The 13,512-nt window shown below is 42.5% G+C and overlaps 1 protein-coding gene across 1 annotated transcript in view; it reads right to left on the reverse strand.

Moving 5' to 3' along the window:
* clic4 (chloride intracellular channel 4) overlaps positions 1-12,822 on the reverse strand; it is a 38,709-nt gene extending 25,887 nt beyond the window's left edge. Inside the window, exon 1 of the mRNA XM_017707784.2 lies at positions 12,394-12,822. Within this exon, the coding sequence (XP_017563273.1) occupies positions 12,394-12,459 (66 nt within the window). The 5' untranslated portion in view covers positions 12,460-12,822. The remainder of the gene's footprint in view (positions 1-12,393) is intronic.
* Between the last annotated feature and the right edge of the window lie 690 nt (positions 12,823-13,512).

A 13,512-nucleotide genomic window follows, 5' to 3' on the forward strand; every position in this document is an offset into this window, starting at 1 on the left:
AATAAGGAAAAAGAAAAAAGAAAGAGAAGAGCGCTTCAAGAAGCTACAAAACATTTACACCTTTTCCAAACTTTTAACAAGCTCACATCCTCGTTTTACTGACCTAACCCAGAGGCCCAGTGAAAAAAATGGCTGTTTGAGGACTGTAGTTCTGAGACGTTTCACTGACCTATAAACAAAAGTTATTGGAAAGTATCTATGATGCAACCATGTTAGGTCTACTTAAGCGGAAGCTGCATCTGATCAGGTTACCCTACACAGGCCAATGAAGACGTAACCCAGCTCTCTAAAACGTACCATGGACTTGTGTCTTCCAACAGCTTCTAAAGACCAAAGCTAGATAACCCGATAAATCTGAAAGACTCAAAATCCACATGTTAATTTTTTAATTACTTGGATAAACAAAAACTCAGGAGTTGCCCAACATGTTATTTAGAACTTACATGGCAACCGACTGAACCAAGCACCGAAGGGGCAACTTCTGAAAAAGACACTCAGACAACTGTAAGGTCAACGGAGAAGAGAAGGTCAACGGCATCAATCACCAACAACGGTGGTTGCTTAGGGTCATAAAGCCCAGCTGAGATAGTGTGAGTGTGTGTGTGTACAGGTTAAACAGAGCCAGCACACAATGGCACGAAAGACCATGACAAAAAGGAGACATCACAATACAGATAGTTTAATAACTTATTTACGACGCCGACGTGTCACGCCATGAATTACAAAGAAAACTACACAGTCCTACTGTGATCTAACAACATTACCCAAACTAAAAACTTCAGAAAAACTAATTTACCACTAGAATAAAAATATATAGCAAGTAAAGCTTTGCATTTCTAAGAGGATGTTAAATAATCTGAAGGATTAGCCTCCCACAGCCCTCTCTCATATATATATATATATATATATATATATATATATATATATATATATATATATATATATATATATATATATATATATATATATATATATATATTACACACATACATACACACACACACACACACACACACACACACACACACACACATACACACATATACATATATACACACACACACACACACACACACACATATGCACGCACGCACGCACCTCAAAAAAAATAAAGGGAACACTCAAATAACATCCTAGATCTGAATGAATGAAATACTCATTGAATACTTTGTTATGTACAAAGTTGAATGTGCTGACAACAAAATCACACAAAAATCAATGGAAATCAAATTTATTAACCAATGGAGGCTTTGGAGTCACACAGTCTGTCACATGTGCTCAGTGTGAACCTGCTTTCATCTGTGAAGAGCACAGGGTGCCAGTGGTGAATTTGCCAATCCTGGTGTTCTCTGGCAAATGCCAAGCGTCCTGCACGGTGTTGGGCTGTGAGCACAACCCCCATCTGTGGACGTCGGTTTCTACCCGTTTGTGCAGACACATGCACATTTGTGGCCTGTTGGAGGTCATTTTGCAGGGCTCTGGCAGAGCTCCTCCTGTTCCTCCTTGCACAAAGGCAGAGGTCGCGGTCCTGCTGCTGGGTCGTTGCTCTCCTACGGCCTCCTCCACGTCTCCTGGTGTACTGGCCTGTCTCCTGGTAGCGCCTCCAGGCTCTGGACAATTCGCTGACAGACACAGCAAACCTTCTTGCCACAGCTCACATTGATGTGCCATCCTAGATGAGCTGCACTACCTGAGCCACTTGTGTGGGTTGTAGAGTCCGTCTCATGCTACCACGAGTGTGAAAGCACCACCAACGTTTAAAAGTGACCAAAACATCAGCCAGAAAGCAGAAAGGTACTGAGAAGTGGTCTGTGGTCCCACCTGCAGAACCACTCCTTTATTGAGTGTGTCTTGCTAATCGCCAATGATTTCCACCTGTTGTCTGTTCCATTTACACAACAGCTGTGAAATTGATCAGTGTTGCTTCCTAAGTGGACAGTTTGATTTCACAGAAGTTTGATTTACTTGGAGTTATATTGTGTTGTTTAAGTGTTCCCTTTATTTTTTTGAGCAGTGTATAAAGACTCCTTCATTCTCATCTACGGAAGCGTGTGATTTTAGCCAATATGCACCACAACTTTTAACACTCTTCCTTAATAACTTTTCTCCTGGACTCATTTATTTAAGATAAAGCTGAAAAACCAACCTATTCGCCCTTACGCGCTCCTAATTTCCTATAATCCCCTGCCCACCTTTCTGTACTGCATCTTTAAATATTTAAATAAATTGTACTATACATATTTTAATTCCCTCTGGCTTTCTCTCCATTTGTCCTCCGGGTTTGACTCATTCCTCTCACATTCTCTCTGGCTGCCCTTTTATTCTCTCTCCCTCATCCAGTTTCATCCTCCCCCCTCATTCTCGCTGTTCTCAACTTTCTTTCTCTTCCCCTCTCAAGCCTTCCCTCATTCATGTTCTAAGTTCGACTCATTTCCTGTCATTGGCTCCACAAGAAATACCTCATTAGAGCAGAGTTTCCTCAGGAGAATGGCAGAAAAAGCACATTTACAGTGACCATGATGAAAGATGAAGAAGAATTCATGCTCATGTTCAGCTGAGGAGCACCCGAAGAGCATTTGTTCAAAAGACAAAAATAAAAGGACATCAACTTTGTAACTCTGAGCCAGAAAAAAGACTGGATCAGTTACCAACCAGTGGTCTGGGATGGGTGTTTTCACACCTGAACCAAACCCCGAAAAGGTTTGTGTTTTTGATGCACTGAATAAAGTTATTCCTATATAGAACTATACTGTTGGAATCCAGGGAAATTAATATCCTCATCCTGGACCGAATTACACTTAAATATTTCATCCTCTCCTCGTGTGCTACCTCATCATTTGTCTTCTTCTGTTTAATGGCTGATGATGGTCTGCCTAAACGTCCTGTAACTGGCCTGAAAGTCCAAACCATCCAAAAAGTGTTTTCACACTGCAAATGTCTCAAATTATGGTTCAGTACAATCTGGACCAAGACCATCTCTTTTGGTAAGAACAGATTTGTTCCTTTGGTCCAGACAATGCTTCGAGGAACCTTTCAAACCTCCCATTTTGGCCTGGACCAAACTGAAAAGTTTGAAGGTCCAGACCAAACAAAGTAGGTGTGAAAGCACCCTTACTCATACAAAGTCAATATTATGCACAAAAGACATGTGGGCAACAAATATTATTGTTAAACAAAGGCCCAGAAGAGATTAACCAGTTTGATGAGAATAACTTGACCCTGCACAGATGACCTACCTGATCAACAGCAATAGGACAAGAGCTGGAGCACACAATTTCAAACTATCCAACATGACAATAACAACGAATATGATCCAAAACATTTAAACCTGTAAACTGGACAACGATATCAATGGGCTCTTTTCCACTGATGAGCCAAATGGTTCTCGGTGCCATACTGTGCCGCTCCACACTGGTGCGGACTCACGAGAGCAGCTATGGGTTCTTTTTCTGTTGGGCCGCCTAATCAGACCTGGGAAATACTGAACAGAACTACAGGAACGAGTGTCAAACAGCTACAAAACACACAACCACAAAACATGCCTTATCCCATCCATCACTTGATGCACTCTCAGATTCTTTACCCTATAAATTCTATTTTTCATATTTCTGTTGCTTCAACGCCAGTCATTCCGATGTTCACTCTCAGACGTGACCTTTTTCCTTGAAACGAGTTTTTAAAGCATCAGTTCGTTGAAACCGAGTCTGGCTTAGCAGAAGTTTTGATTTCTGCTTTCAGGCTCTACAGCACCAGTTCTATGCTTGCGATAGCGGAGCACCAGTTGGTGGAACCAAACCTGTACTGTGGTGCTTGGGTCTCCATCGCTACTCTAAGGTAGGCAGGAAAAAGAAGTTACCGTTAGCTTAGCTAGGAGGCTAAATGTTACAGGTCCAAACACCACAGGTTTAATTGAGACTTTCTTTCCCTCTCACAGCAGCCAGTCAACGCCGCTTCCTCAGATTCATCTCATCAGCAAAGTTTTTTTTTAGTAGAATCAAACCTGTTCTGTGGCGAGCATTGCTGGCAGCAGACTGAAGGTTAGATATTTATTGAATGGTGGATTTAAAAATCATGCACTGCTTTCATTTATTTGCTGTCAGTATAAGCGAGCTGAACCCATTTGATTAGAGTTTGAAATAACGTAGGAGGATGCAGTGAATACAGCTACGTCATGACATTACCCCGCAGAATCATTCCGGCGCCCTGAGTACGGTTAGCTAAACATTCCAAAAACCATGCCAAGCCTGGTTTTCAAGGGTTTTGTGTCGAACCACGTCTGTGTCTAACACACACACACACACACACACACACACACACACAGGGGAACATATGATTGTGTCATTCAACCACACTCCTGCACCACACATGAATTACGCACATCACTCTTAGAACAAGTGACTGTCTAAACACTTCTGAGAGTCTTCCACAAACAACATTAAGGACTTGTGTGAAAGAAGCGATGGGAATGGCGAAAGTTTCTTTACCAAACTACAAAACAGGCACATATTTTCTTAAGGTTGTTTTCATACATGGTTCTTTTAAAAGAAACTCAGCTCTGCTGAAGTGAACCTGAAATGGAACCAAGTGCAAAAGTGCTCAATTTGTATTCATAAGCTTAAAAAAAAAAAAAAAAAAAAAAAAAAAAAAAAGGACAAAATAAGCTTTTACATGAGGAAAAAACAAGGGAGCTCTTCAAGGGTTCCTTAGCTAAGGGAATGATCAAGTACAGAACCATAACAAATAAAAAAAAAAAAAAAACATTTAAAATGCCGAAATGGTTCTTTGCACATTAGAAACTTGTTTTTGCGCCAGTCTTATGTTCTTATTATGTTATTAAGTCGCCTCCACAACATTGTCTCAGTTACTAAAGTCGCTAGTTCATCTATTATTATTAGTATTAGTGGTAATAGTATTGTATATCACTTTGTTTTGGTACTACAGTGTACCTTTTGCTAGGGATTCACAATTAAAATCAATCACACTGACATCAGAAGATATTACCTTGAAAGTAAATATCAGCATCAAATACCCGTTAAGATTTGACTGAGATTTCAAACCAACATTCGATCATTATTTATTATACTCCAGAAGAGTCAAATGTTTAAGCGACGTTGGGATACTACGCTAAATGTCTTCACATTGTTAATTTCTTGGATTCATAAGTCGTAATATAGACATTCCTACAGATAGTTATCTCTCACTGCAGTGGCCGTCCTCAGGGAACCTAGTCTGAATTTCTACATTTCACAAATGTATCGGCTCAGGTACAAATGAACAGTAAAAATATTCGATATTGGTATGAGCCTACAATTACTCTACTTTCTGATAAAAGTTTCTCAAACATCTGATACAGAGTTAGATACATCCGTCTGAGGTACTGCATCACAGCATGCTGAAGATTCAGAACATTTCTATTCCCCCTACTGAAAAGTCACAAGGCAGAAGATAAAAGGGGAGAGTGGAAAGCGAGAGCGAGGGAGGGGGGTGGGTTGAGTGCTTGTCCTTCAGAAAGAAATATAAGGACAGACACCCTGCAGTGAACACAACACAGACTGCTTCTGCAGGGTTTCAGAGGGGGATTTCTTTTTTTTCCTCTCTCACACACACACACACACACACACACACACACACACACACACACACACACACACACCCCTTTATGAAGCTGGATGCAAGCTCTTCTGACTCTTTCTACTGTGTCAGAGTCTCATTCCCATTCACACACAAACCCCCTTCCAGAACACCACCACTCTAAGATAATAATTAACAGAGACAGTGCCCAAGATCCCATTAAGCTGACAGCACAGAAAAGTTGCCTCTTCACCTGCTGATCTGCCAATTCTCCACCACGTGCTATAAACTATATGGTCATAGAGTTTGTTAAAACAGATCTGATCGAGAAACACTGTTCTGGAAACAGGTAATGCCATCATCCTACTCATACAATCATATGCCCAAAATGGGCACCTGGCCTTAACACAGCATTATCCGGCAGTATTAATAAAAAGGGTCCAGGTGTCAGGTCCACTGTGTGACCAGAGGAAAAGCCAGTGACTGAGAGGAAGCTGCAGTACCCGGGTTAAAAAAAGACACAGCAGCTGTCAGGCTGGAAAGGGCAAAATGAGAGCTGGGGCGGGTCATGAAACAGCAATTCGGTAGCACTTCTGGCAAAGACAAAGTTCTGATGCAGTTTTACACTGAGGCTGGTGGCAGACATGGAAAAGTTACACAGAACGAATGCAACGCCGAGTTGAAATAATACAACTAATCTTTCGCATGTAGCACTATCTGCTCACAAAAAATAGTGGGCTAGGATTTGACAGCATAGATACAGCATACATACCTAGATGCCACAATGGGTCCAACCAGGCACATCAACGGTGCCGCCGTTTTAGGGCAGTCAGCATCGCTGCTGAACTGCATTCAATATCATTACAGAGCGGCCGTTTAAGATACTGTCCAAAATTCCTCTGTTTCAAGAATATTGCACTGAAAAAGCAGGACAGGATTACATAATAGAGGGAACGCACCAACCCACCCTCATGTTTGTGTGACGCGTGTTGTTTGTGTGATGTTTATGTGGTTGGTGATGCAAAGAACCTGTTGATGTGATCATTTTTTCTCTGGTTTTATATTAGGCCTATTTAATTTAACAGTAGGGGCAGCACAGTGGTGTGGTGGGTAGCAAGGAGGGTGAGGTCTCACAGCAAGGAGGACCTGGGTTCAAGTCCCCAGCCGGGTGACCACGGTCCTCTCTATGTGGAGTTTGGTGTGAATATGTGAGTGAATGTAAGTGTCTGACTGACGAACTGTTCAGGGTGTATCCTGCCTTTCGCCCAATGACAGCTGAGATAGGCTCCAGCACTCCCCACGACCCAGAAGGAGAAGCAGTTTAGAAGGGGTGTGCGTGCATGTGTGTAATTTAACAGTCTATCTTAACTATGTACTAGGTGGTCAATGCTTTGTAGTGGTAAACTGGACCACTCTTTAAGCCGTGTAGATATTCATAATAGATTCAAGTCAGCACCTTCTCACATGAACCTGAAGTCAGCTTCAGCTCAAATCTTTCTGTTCCACCAGAAAGTGACTGCTGCGCCATTTAAGGTGGAACGGGAAAACTCGAACAAGAAACTGAAGAATAGGAAGCCGAATTTAGCCTCGTCCTTCTTATGCTGTGTTGGGTGGTTTCTTTTACGTTTGTGTGTTTTAAGATTAGACGTAATACGCACATTGATGGGTTTGCTGATTGTGTTTCTACCAGAGCTCACGCTAAACCCACATCAGTTGCAGACCCAATACTTTTCTGCTAGTTCGGGCAGATACTTAGCATGGTCAGTTATTAAAGAAATAAAAGCTAAGGAGAGCAGTCCGTGCAACCTAGATTAACCTATGCCTCATGATTACAACAAAACAGGTTTGGTGAAAATCGTTTGAGTAATAAGGAAATTGTGGCTGATTTAATCCAGAGATTCACCATCTGAAGCGAAACTGTTAACAAATGGATCCTGACCGCTCCAACACAGCGGACACGCAGACGTATCATCCCGGATAGAGAACAACAGAAAAGGCGGCATCTAGGTATGTATATCTATGTTTGACGGAAGGTCACTGTATTCAAAATTTTGTATCCAAATCCTAAATTGCAAATCAGTGAGTCCTGGTTCAGAAAATGTATGAACCCAAACTCAAATTCAGAGGGAACAGCTGACTGGGAAGGAATGATGGAACAAGAATGACTAAAGGACAATGGAGAACTTGAGAGTGTGGTGAGTTTTCCATGCAACGTCATGTTTATTTGTTTATTCAAACCAAGTCTCCACACACGCATCAGAAGCTTCTACAGAAAAGCAGAAGAGCCTTAACAATGGCACCCGAAATCACAGCATAGTGTCAGCTAAAACGGACAAAAATTTGTATTGCAAAACTATAAAAAAAACACTCAAATATAAATAACTAAACTAACATTTTAATTGACCTTATTGCTTCTTGGTAAAAAGGCATAGCCTTCTTTCCCTACAATGCAGCCTATATCTCGTTAAACCGACTCAAATCACTGTATTTTAATACTTTACTTAACACGCACAGACTGTGATAGGCTAATATAGTACTATACTAATACAGTATAGTCTGTACTTGTACAAATTCCCTCTAGTCACAGCATTATGCTCATGGCATCATCCCTCTCACAAATACCAATCCACTCAGCGCAAGCTAGTCTGGTGACTCAAGCAATAATTAATCCAAAGAACCAATCAAAAGGGAACAAGGGTTATCCCCTGCCCATTGTGGGGCAAGGGTACAAGCCTGGATCAATAAACATCCGCTGGCACCGAAATTAGATTTTAGTCGTTTGTCCCTTGCTGAAGTAAACAAGTCGGTTGGTATGGCAACTCGGCCAAAGACGAGGCAAACACTGAGATGAGGGCTGTACTGTCAAGAGTGTCCTCATGAGCGGGTGAGTCAGCAGCCATCGGCGTTGCTCTTTGCCCTTGTCTACAAACACACCAGCCCGCGGTCTCAAACAGCAGCTGGGATGGGAGGAAAACGCTAGTGGCAGGGTAAATAAAGTTTCATGGTAGATTCTTCTCCATCTCCTGGAGCTAAGGCATAAAGAGGCATTTATTTCAAATAAATAAATAAAACCAAGCTGGAAAAATGCAGCCACAATATCAAAGTGCTCTGCATTACTGCATGGCAGTTTAAACCAAACGTATTGTCACATTTTAGGCTATACTTCACAGATGTACAGACGCATCATAACTGCATTGAATGCAATATATTACTTGAAAAAAACATTAACATGTGATGTGAATATAGCTGCATTCAGAAACATTTTCTAGCCTTGGAGTCAAGAGTCCCGGACCACAATTTGGAGTTTGATTCAGTGTGATTCAAATAGACTCATTCAATTTCAAAGCACCTTATTTTCACAACCGGTAGGTGCCTAGGAACCAATCACATACTAATTGAAAGAGGGGGTCACAGAGTTTCTGGCCATCACGGGAAGACTAATGAGACCCCTGAGCAGAAAGTCTTTTGCATAGTGTTCTCCACTTCAATAAGATTGAATCCATCATAACTGGGCATGCGATTTTCTTTGGCAGTGAACCTCCAACAGCTCAGCGCGGTCATCGTTGGTTCCACAACACTGGATGATCTCCAGAATCGCATTGATAGAGGAGCGAGCGCAGCGACACCCGATATGCTCAATCGAATATGAGATGATTTTTACAACGGCATTGATGTGGTTCGTTGAGCTGGAAGAGGTTCATATTGGGCACTTGTAAAATTACAAACTTTACGTTCACCAAAACCACTTACAATTCACTGCACTGCTCTGTAATGATTTACAAGTGAAATTAATACATTTTAAATCAGATTAATCTTTTTTAATCACCCTGTATAACGGCTGAGGATGTAATGCATCACATATGACTTTAATCAATGGCCAAGACAACACAGCTTTATGCAAAGACAAAGAAATGTATGTAAAAAAAAAAAAAAAAAAAAAAAAAGTTATACGTGTATCATGGGGTTCCATTGTCTCTTGTTTAAGTTGGAACAGACAAGGCACCAGCAGAAAGTGCTATCAAAATCTCTGGGCTGTTCTTCTAACACAACAGATCATGTAGCGTACAGTACTACATACAAGTAAAAGGGACCAAATATGCCCTTGTGACCTGCTGACACGGTCATACTGTGAAACTTTGACACCCACAATACAATCAGAAAAGCTTAACATGACCTCATCCCTCACATCTCTATGCAAAAAATGCTTGCAGTCACGTCTTGATCTATCGATGCTGGGCCACGCCGAGTGTCTTCTGTGGAAAGTGACGACGAGGCAGTCAGGTCCTGCCTTCACACCCTGTATTATCAGCTGTTTCCAGGGGCAAGGTTTGTGTGGTATCTATGGCAACTAGAAGGCCTGCCCTGCGGTTTGGATAGCGGCGCTGTCTGAAGCTGAACTACAGCAGGAACAAAGACACTCGCAGGCAGTCGTTCAAGATGAATAATGCACACGTGCACCAGAGGCAGGAGAAGAGCTGTGATCACAGATAGCGTCCTATTGCATCAGAAGTGTAAACAAAGAAACGGCATTCTCTGCAGACGAGCAGCATAAAGACAAAGACACAAAAGGACAAGCGAGCTACAGTACAAACTGTACGTGTGCTGCAGATGTTATGGATCTCTTCAGTCTGATGTGGGTTTCCACTCCCAAGAACCATCATTTTTATTTAGCCTTGAAAGTAATCAAACTGGAAGGGATTTCATCTCCCATAAATAGCTCCAAGGGCTTTGCTACTTCCTCCCTGAAAACCAGCAGTCAGCGATATGCGATGACCTGCAGGTTCCCATGCTGCTCTTCTGCAGCCCGCTGCAAACAAAGCCAGCGAGAACGGCTACAGAACTGCATCAAAGCTGAAATCCCTTCAGCGTGCTTGCAAAACTCACCACAGCCAAGAATGATTCAGCATGAAAGGAAAGAGAACGAGAAAAAGACAAGTGTTCCTCATAGTCCCCCCCCTTAATTTTCTCAACAATGCTTCTCAGGCTCAAACTCAGCACTGCACAGTTCAGTATTTTCTTTTCTAACTGAACAACTGATTTAAGGCCATGTTGCCTTGAACATGCTGCCTCCCTCATTTCAATACCTTGTGACTTTTTATTTTTATTTGCTCGTTGGAAAAGCCGGCTGCCTTTTACGCTGTATAAAAATACATTCAAATGAAATTCATTACATTAACGTGCATTAAAGTTGAGAATGTTTACCATTTTGGAGATGCAAGGAACTGTTATAATGGCAAAAATCTATTCAACTTTTAAAGTAATGAATTATTCCTGAGCTATCCACTGAAACCAAGGTAAATGATATCAGAGAGATACTACACAAACTTGAGATTACATCAAGTGTACCATGTACATGTGATGCGCTTTCTTAACTGAATTCAGATTCTCCTCCACACTACCTCCCTCCCTTTCTCTTCTTTGCTCCCTCCTGTTCTTCCCTCCCTCCCTCCCTCCCTCTCGGAGCGGCACCCTGCCTTTCTTGCTCCCCCTCTTTTCTCCCAGGCCTTTTCCCGCTCTTCCTAGCTGTGCGCCCCTTCAAAACAACACAAAAGCGGACCTTCAGCTCTGAGCAAATTTGACGTTTCTGGCACATCCTCATGAGGTAAACAAACTTTTCCGAAAGCATAAGTTCACAACCCACCCTTTTGTTTGTCTCTGGTGTTGCAGACTGACTTGCTGACAGTGAAATCAATGTCATGACACAGCTTAGCTCCCAAAGGAAATTCCAGAGCAAAATCTACCACAGCTTCAGCAGCTGAGGAAACATCGTTCGTGGTAATGTTGGGCTTGGCCTGAGAGGAAGGAGACTCCTCTCAAAGTGCCAGAGGCAGGGACAGCTGAGAGAGATACAGAGAGCCTGCAGATCTGATTATAGATTAAAAATGCATTGACCCACAAGGAACCAGCGCCTGGACAGATAGCCCTATGTCTAAAGGGACCATCTGAGATAGACCACACGAATCATCATCCAGTCATTGTGTCCCAGGAATCACAGGGGCCCTCAGAAACGACCCACAACTTTGCCTCCAATGTTCCCTGACCAGGATTTCCTGTCCTGCTCATGTTATAGTATTACAGTATATACATTTAGTACTCCAGCCCGCTCGATTTTTCTAGTCTTTTCGTCAGAATAATGTGCTGTGCACCCGTTGCCGAGAAAAACAACGTTAGTCAACCATAAAACTGATATTCAAAGCCCAACAATGAGGCAGCTGCTCTATGTGCCTACAGTGGTGAAAAACGCAGTACCCGCCCTGCTGTCCTCCTGAGCCTGGCATCCACAAACCACATGGCTCACAGAGAAGTCAATTACTTCCAATTTCATCATTCACTTCCATTTATCCGCTCCAACCTAAAAGCACACTCGTATTTTAGCATGTTAAGCAGTTTCACAAACTGTGGTAACGTTAACGGTCCAGCTAGCCTCTCTGGGAAGGAAGGAGAGACCGCTAATAACGTTAATGTTAACAGTAACGTTAAGTTACTCGGTCCAACCGAGCACAAAACTGCTCAGTTGTGTAACTTAACCGTTTTTAATCCACAAAATGACTCAAATGTATGATTCCTTCATCCTGTTAGACCGTATATGCTGCATAGAAACGGATTTGTTTGCCCCGAGTGGAGGGTTAGGCTAGCGGGGCGTGCTAAAACCCCGCAAGTCAAGCTTCTTATTCGAGTTCTCCCGTTCCACCTTAAATGGTGCGGCTGCTAACGGTTACACACGAACGAGGACGTAAGCGCGGTGGCATTTAAGGTGGAACGGGGAAATTCGAACAAGAAGCTGGCGAATAGGCGACCAACGAACAAACGCTTCTCGCTCACCTTCACGAAAAGCTCGATAACGGGCTCGTTTTCTCCTCGTCCGTTCTGAGGCACCGACAGAGACATGGCTGAAGTTTCTTTTTTGCTGTTTTGTCCAGAAATATTAGGAGTCCTTGACCTCGAAAAGTTTCCTCAACTGCTCCCTCCTTTTTCCACAGAGTCCTGCAACGGACGTTTTCTTTTTTTTCTCCAAGCAAGTGAACGTTAGCGCAGAGCAGCTGCGAACAGCACGGCGATTTTCTCACACAAGCCTGCGCTTTTTAGAGCAAGGAAACCTTTCAAAACACAGCTATAACTTCTTTTTAACAAACGCAAATACGTATATTGTTTCTCACAAGCTCAAGGTTGTTACAGAGTCATCGCTAGAGAAAGATACAGCCCTCTACCTCCTCTCAGCTTTAAAGCCCGACTCGGGATGGCGAGCCGTTGGAATCGAATCTGAAGGAAAAAAAAGAATTAGGAATATTTAAATAAGTGACGTAATCCGGGCGGGCGGGGTTTAAAAAGAGTTCTGTTGAACGAAGATTTTTTTTACCCCAACTCCACCCGTATTCCAACATGCCCCGCTTTCCTATCCTGGGATTGGATAGAAATACTCCGCCGCCTGGCGCTTGAGTTTTTAATGCCCCGCCCTCTTTAATAGGATTCTTCTAGGGTGCTAGTACGATTAGCCAATCATAACGTAGAAGGGCGGGTCTTGTCTGAATAGAGGTGGGGAAAAATCGCTGTGGACAAAAAAAGGGGGCGGTGTTTGGGCGTTTATCGCTAGAAAGGGTGCAGCCAATCAATACACCAATGCTATGGACTGCAGTCTGAGGACCACAGAATAAGACTGAATAGTTGAATGGTTGAAAAGTACCCTCTTAAAAAAAAGAGGGTTCCTCAAGGGTTCTTTAGCAAAGAATATTACTCTATTTAAAACCATGAACACTCAAAGAACCCTTTGCATGATTATAGGGTTCTTTGCATCATGAAAGGGCTTCGCAGATTGATGGCGAATGTGCTGTAGATTGCCCTACATAGAACCTTTTAGAAAATGGTGCTATTTAGCACACAAAAGGGTTCTTCTATTGTTACAATGTCAAGCATGGAATAATGGAAGAGCCCTTTTGGGTGCTA

This window comes from Pygocentrus nattereri, chromosome 10 (genome assembly GCF_015220715.1).
Source record: "Pygocentrus nattereri isolate fPygNat1 chromosome 10, fPygNat1.pri, whole genome shotgun sequence".
NCBI lineage: Eukaryota > Metazoa > Chordata > Actinopteri > Characiformes > Serrasalmidae > Pygocentrus > Pygocentrus nattereri.